Source organism: Ostrinia furnacalis, unplaced genomic scaffold, assembly GCF_004193835.3.
Source record: "Ostrinia furnacalis isolate ACB-3 unplaced genomic scaffold, ASM419383v2 OfSCF0207, whole genome shotgun sequence".
Taxonomy (NCBI): domain Eukaryota; kingdom Metazoa; phylum Arthropoda; class Insecta; order Lepidoptera; family Crambidae; genus Ostrinia; species Ostrinia furnacalis.
The window spans coordinates 1,053,649-1,061,149 of record NW_021130446.1 but is presented as its reverse complement, the minus strand read 5'-3'; the positions used below and the strand labels follow the sequence as shown (position 1 = coordinate 1,061,149).

General features: G+C 35.5%; 1 protein-coding gene across 1 annotated transcript; it reads right to left on the bottom strand.

Moving 5' to 3' along the window:
- Positions 1-314: 314 nt before the first annotated feature.
- Positions 315-2,457, bottom strand: LOC114355653 (putative nuclease HARBI1). Its single transcript, XM_028308613.1, has 5 exons — positions 1,958-2,457; positions 1,606-1,887; positions 1,064-1,451; positions 850-983; positions 315-760 (listed from the first exon to the last, which is right to left on the bottom strand). The coding sequence occupies exons 1-4, from the start codon at positions 2,210-2,212 to the stop codon at positions 853-855; spliced, it is 1,056 nt and encodes a 351-aa protein (XP_028164414.1). The 5' UTR covers positions 2,213-2,457; the 3' UTR covers positions 315-760; positions 850-852.
- Between the last annotated feature and the right edge of the window lie 5,044 nt (positions 2,458-7,501).

Here is a 7,501-nt window from a genome sequence, read left to right as displayed (position 1 = left end):
AGTCTTTTGATGTTAAAGTTTTTCAAGTACTAACAGATTCTAAATAATAAGTTAGTTCCTCCCTTACTTCTGTTTGTTTTTAATTTGTATTTTATGCAGTTCCAATCCGCATTTTGATTGTGTTTCTGCAATATATTTAGACGGCTATGAATATGTTTACTAGTCATAACTTAATAAGAGTTTGAGATTACTATTAACTAGCTGTTGCCCACGACTCCGCCTGCGTAGACTACTATTTCTGTAACCTACAGGATCTGTGCATTTTTCCAGGATAAAAAGAAGCCTATATGTTATTCGAGACTATATAATCTATCTGTTTTAGCAATTTATTTGTTTATAAGAATTGAACTGTGATTTTTAGTAAGTAAGTTTAATAATTGTACTTAAATTAGTGATATAAAGTAAATACACATATGCCTAGTCACAAACATTCGCCTTTATAATAATAGTGTAAATTATGGTTATTTTGTTTTAAATGTAGAAGGTTGATAACCTCCGAATAGAAACGTTTATACTTAAGCAATTTCTTTGTTTTAAAGAATTGAACTGTGATTTTTAATAAGTAAGTTTGTTGAAACTAATTGTACTTAAATTAGTGATATAAAGTAATTTGTTTTGAATTTTTGCAGAATAATTGCTTTTTTAAAGAGAACTACAGGTTTTGTTTTTGTGATAGTAACAAATTGGACTGAAAATTGAAATACAGGTATTTTTCAATCAAATATTCTTTTTATTTTCATTAAGATGCCAGGAACAGTATCTGAAAAATTAAAATACAACATTTTCATGAACTCAAATGACATTACATAAAAGTAAATCGTTGGAATTTATCAAAATGTATTTTAGTACCATTCAAAAATGTTGATTTATAAAATTTTGTAGTATCAACTGCGACCTACGCCTCAACAATGAAGGTCGGTTGTCGTGAACACTGTTCTCCGTCGAAAGTTGCGGAGTTACAGGGACCTGCTCCATATGTTGTTCTGAAAAATATTATGAATTTGTCAACATTTTGTCATAAAGATTTGTATTCCTTATGTACAGTCAAATTGATAACATTTACCTAACAATGTGTCATTCATATCAATGGCTATATTATGTAATACAGCCAATGCTATGATCACAGCTTTTCCATTTTGGAGGCTTACTGGTAAGCCATGGAGTAGGCATTGGAACCGCTGCTTCCACACCCCAAAACACCTTTCAACAGTGTTCCTAGTTGAGATGTGAGCATTATTGTATGCTTCTTCTTCTGGACGACTAGGCCTTAAAATAGGTGTAAATAGATATGGCAGAAGAGGGTAGCCCGAATCGCCAATAAGGCGTCCTCTAAACTGCCTATCCTCAAATCGTTGTTTTATATTGCTCTCCATAAAAATTCGACTGTCATGTGTACTGCCTCGCCATCTAGCCACTATATCCATTATTTTGAGGTCAGCATCACAGACAACCTAAAATAAAAAAAACAGTATCCTGTAGGTAATCCATCCAATAATATAGTGTTGAATGTTGCTAAAATTTAGATCATACAAAGTAAAAATTATAGACATTATTAAAACAAATCTTTCTCTGTTGTAAACTGTATAAAATCAAAATATATTTTACCTGAACATTCAGGGAATAATAGCCTTTTCTATTAATATAGTACTGGGCCATGTCACCTCCGGTTTTTTTAATTTTAATGTGGGTGCAATCTATGGCTCCTATCACCCCAGGAAAATTTTTAATTGCTCTAAATTTGGCACTAATTCTTTCCTGCTCTCCTATAGTGATAGGCATTTTGATGAAGGAATTTGCCTTATTCGCGATTGCATGCGCGACTCTGGCGCATATCCGGCTCACTGTCGGCTGACTTAGGCCATGGAGGTCACCAGCATCATCTTGTACCTGAAAATGTATGAAAATAATTATAGCAGCCACGACAAAGGGATAAAATAAAACACTTTTTTGTGCTTACCTCACGACGTCCCCAACATCTTATGGCCACTAAAACTTGCAGTTCAGGACACGTGCCACCACCTCTAGCGCTCTGAACCAGATCATCTTCCACCAAATCTATGATGGTGCGCACTGTGTCCTTATTGAACCTATATTTTATTTTAAAATTTAGGTCCCGCAAATCGAATGGGTTGCTTCGTTGGCGGTAGAGCTTTCTACGTCGCGCTGGGTCGGCATTATTGGCTAAATGCACAATTGCATTTATAGCATTCATTTTCACAAGCAAGGATCACAGCAAGGATATTTTGAATAAATAAACCAACGAAGTGACATTCATATGAAATGACATTTATAAAAGTTAGGTTAAAATAGGTTTATTAGAGCTTTAAACAAGGCCCGAGCTCTCGATAACTTATCACACAGTTATAAGAGGATTTTAGCGCTAAATGACGATTATGAATAACAATTTTTATCAAACGTTTTATAAACCTCTAATAAGCATTTGATAAAATGTGAAAAATGATTATGAATAAGACCGATAGAGTCTATACCTACAATAGTTGCCATGGTGGAACCAAGTTATAATCTTTTTCCATCTATCTCATCTAAAAACTCTACGCGTAGTCGTATGTTTTCGCCTTGTTTCTGATTGACGCCAACAGTTTCTCAAACTAGGCCATTGAGATTAACCAACTTGCCCCAAAAACAATGTTATCAAGTTTAGCCTTGCGGAGTTTTGATGTTTATTGGCACCTATTGATTTTCCAATCGTCTGATAGTCACGACTGTTTTGTGTTCAAAGGTGACCATAAAATTGTGAGAGGGTCATGTTTTGTTATCTATATTGTAAAGGTGATTGTTTAAGTTGTGATAATTTAAGACCCACACAAAACGTTTCCATGAATTACTCGTAGATACATAGATAAACTTGATGTAAAATCAAAAACGGATAGGTAAAAAATTCGTTTAAAAGTATTTGTAGCTTTTTTTTCTAGCTTTAAACTAGGTTACAGCTTAGCTACTGGTTTAGTTTAGGTTCTAAACTTTAGGACATAGGAAATGAACTTAAATATGGATTACTTTATTAAACTTAAAAAGAGCACTAACATAATCATCAACAGGTATAATTGATTTCAGTAAGTTTGTCTCTTATTCACACATTTACTAAAATTAAAGTAAATCGCACAAATCTAATCCGCCCGCCCTGGAAAATAAAGCTAACAACGAAGTCCGGCGGGACACGCTATCCCAAATACGAATTAACCTATTCCAGTGGCGTGATTATTCAGCCATTTCAAACCACATGAATTACTATTAGAGGCTGAAAAGGCCTTCAAATTGCGTTGATCAGTTAAATTGAATTATGCGTACATGGCTGAGCTTCAATGCTCATTATAGAGCTCGGCTCTTAATGGAAAATCTAATAATTGTATTATGCCAATGATACGCTTCTATGATTATTTCTGAGTGTCTAATAGCAACTTAATAACATAATTATGATGTACTTAAATTAATAAGAGTTTCTCGTCAGGTATACGTCGTAGTTACAACTGGTCGAGTTAGGGGCCATCCGTAAAGTACGTCACACGAATTTCATGATTTTTTGACCCCCCCTCCGTCCTTGTCACAGGTGGTCACATTTCTGAGCCCCCCCCCCCTCCCTAGTGTGACGTCACATGTTTTGCAATTTCACATCGAAAAATTATTAAATTAACAGCAATCAGTTTTATTTCCATTTAAATTAAGTACTTTTTTTATGAAATCNTGACGTCACATGTTTTGCAATTTCACATCGAAAAATTATTAAATTAACAGCAATCAGTTTTATTTCCATTTAAATTAAGTACTTTTTTTATGAAATCAACATTATATCAAATATTTGAAACAATTGAAATGTGATGTCACGAAACTTAGGACCCCTCCCACCCCTTGTCACACCATGTCACACTTTTTCAACCCCCTCCCCCCCTCTTTACGTGTGACGTACTTTATGGATGACCCCTTAACTGCGCACCTGGCGGCCGTGACGTCACATCGACGCTCTGATACGAACGGGGCTAACGTGGGGAGGTGTGCGGGTGAGTGCAAGGGAGAGTCGCATTACAACGAGGTGCACAGTTAACTCAACTGAGTTGTACAGCTAACACTGATCAACGTTTTTTCTTAGAGGCAAGTCGTTGTCGTTTGAAGCCGAATGAATGACGGCCACTGCCGGACAAAGGCCTCCCCCAAGAGTAAGAAGTAGCTGGACTAAGAGGCAAGTAATATGTAAGTATTGATTATTATTCTGTAGTAAAGCTTACTTGATGTAGTAGGAGCCAATATAACCTCCACGTGTTTCCTCAGGCCGATTATCCCACATATTATACCTGGATTTCGGGACGTTCAGGAGCCCAACCAAATCCTACCAGGCTAAGATGCGTGTCACCATTTTTATCGAGGTATTATTATATCGAGGCGCGTATTCTAGACTGCCTGTAGCTTTATCATGAGTTACATTAAATGTCATCGCTAGCGAGTGGGGCCAAAACGCCTATGATAAATATTAAATTTTGTCCATTGAAGTAATATTACTACGTAGTACGAAGTAATATTACTACAGGTGAGATGCAGGCCAAGAGCTTCCTCGTTGTGGATAAAAAAAAAAAAAAAAAAAAAAAAAAGTACATTATAACTCAATGATTTTGTCATACATTTCCATGTCATTTATTTTCGCGTCGCTAGGGAGCACATCTAATGTAAACTTATGATAAGCACACACATCGCCATTTACAATATTTAAAATTAGCATTATCATGTTAACTTAACGGCACGTCTTTGAACTCAAGGGAAGTCGTACTCGTATAATTTACAAATAGCTCCAAATTCGACTTGCGGACCGGGGTCAATGACACTCGGAGTGCTCTCATAGGAAATGCTTGTCTTCGGACGGAATCCGTAATGTTGCCCACGCCCAATGATTTCCCCGTTGCATTCACAAGGTTGGCTATGGGAGCTATATTTCAAAGCTTTAAATGGGAAAACGAATTCATTAACGTTTTATTGCCTGACTACATTATTACGAGTAAGTAGGTACCTATAAAGAGGAAAGATTTGATATAATTATATTATATTTAAGACCTTATATCTACACTGTGAAATGCAATAAAGAATTGAGTTTTGACTATTGATTGTTTGTATTGAATAAGCTCCGAATGTACTGGACCGATTTGCAAAATTATTTGATCATTAGAATCTTATATTATTTTTAATGAACACCGGGTCAGCTAGTTTAAGATTTTATGAACGTTAAAATGATGTTTCAATAAATGGGCTTACTAGGTTAGGTATCTGAATATTCGAAATATTGAGTTAGACAACGGCGATGTTTCATATGAAATAAAGTCTACGAACAAATTCAGAATGAGGTCAATTAATAAATAAACTGCTCGTAGCAACACCATTTTCTCATGGTCACATAACTTACAACGCACAAAGGAATCAAAACAGCATTAGCCTCAATCCTTCGAATGGGTTGTACCTATGTATTTTCCCATTTTCACATTCTAAGCGTTCAATTTATCTCTTTCCACATTCCCAATAACTATTTGAAATAGAGCTATTATTTTGCGTCTTGTATGGATGAAACAAAGCGCCTATGACATTTGTCAATTCTCCTAAAGAATGGGATGCCATTTGGGGAAATAAGGAAAGTGCGGTACGAAAATTATATGTCGATATTTGGCCGTGATTCGCCGTGAAAATTGAGTGGCTATAGGATATTTTGGGCTTTGCGAAAGCTTAAGCTTATGGTTCTGTTAAAAGGGATTGTACTCTCTATAGTAGTGTGTACATACTTATTACTTTTATATCAGTAATCTACTCAATACAATCACTAGCATGTGCTAGCATATTATGTACTTAGTAGGTATTTGTTACATATCAAACAATTAGAGTGTGTAAATAAAATAGTTACCATTTTCTTGGTAGGTAAGCCAGACAATGCAGATAAGAGCATGCTTTAAGTATCAAATTAACAGAAATGACGACCAAATGTAAACGTCGTTCCGAATAAGCGGAAGTTGGAGTTTCAGAACAATGCTGTCTATGCTAATTATTATTATTATTACATCAGCTAAAGAGCAAAAAAAGTTTATATATTATAGTAGTAGTAGTAGTAATACTCGTACGTGTTTTAAACTTTTTTATTTCAAAAACAATCTTGAGATGAAGGACAAACAAGGATCAATCGAGTTGAAATAGATAGAACTAAACGTTCAATCTTTTTATTCGAGCACTCAACACACCATATAATGCGGTAACACTAGGAGGGCCGCTGCAGGACAAACAAAAACACTCTCAGGACAGTACTTTACAGTAGGGTCACCAGCGGATAGAGAATTACTATTTTGTCGCATTATAATTGTCAACCAGTAGCATACTTTATTTATTAGTAATAATTGTTATTAGCAAACTATTGAGAATGAGGACTATCACACTAAAAAGTGTATGCCGAAAAGTATGTTAGTGTTTCTAAGAGAGTGAAAATGGTGATAAAAATATGACACAAGGAAATAAAAAATGACAAATTCACCCCAAAAAGTTACTGGAATTTTGGACTCTCTAATAATGAAGCTGTTTATTTATCAGAGTTGATTCTTTTTTTCGTTTCAGCCAAATAACGACCACTGCTGAACAAAGCGCTGCCCCACGGATTTTCACAACGACTGTATTAGAGTAATGTTAAATAGAAATAAATTGATCATTTAAATGGCAATGACAGATTTTGTATGGAAGGTGGCGTCTTTTTTTTTTCGCGCGGCCATCGACCAAACTTTGTTTTTTGATTACAAAATAGTGTAATAAACCAAACTTACTATGGCATGTAATATGTATAGGTACCTCTAAATTCAGTCTGAACTGAGTTACGAGCATTAGAAGTTTGATGATTTTACATAGGTACTAGATTTGCTTTTTGCGCGCAAGTTTTATAAGAAACTAGCTTTCCGCCCGCGGCTTCGCCCGCGTGGAATTTTGTCTGTCACAGAAAAACTTTATCGCGCGCGTCCCTGTTTCAAAAACCGGGATAAAAACTATCCTATGTTCTTTCCCGGGACTCAAACTATCTCTATGCCAAATTTCATCAAAATCGGTTGCGAGGTTTAAGCGGGAAAGCGTAACAGACAGACAGACAGACAGACAGACAGACAGACAGACAGACAGACAGACAGACAGAGTTACTTTCGCATTTATAATATTAGTTGGGACTAGTTGGGATAGTTGGGATTGCAACAAAATATTGCGCTATTTTTTTATTGCGCTGATTCTGCTCCATACTGATGTCTGGAGCCTTTAATGGATGGTATTGTTTGTTTACATATACAATGTCACTATTTTGTTGCAATTTCTTACAAAACTTGCGCGCAAAAAGCAAATCTAGTATGTAAAATCATCAAACTTCTAATGCTCGTAACTCAGTTCAGAATCAGTTTAGAGGTATAAGTAAATGTTATAGTAAGTTCGGTTTATTACACTATTTTGTAATCAAAAAACAAGGTTTAGTGGTTGGCCGCGCGAAAAAAAA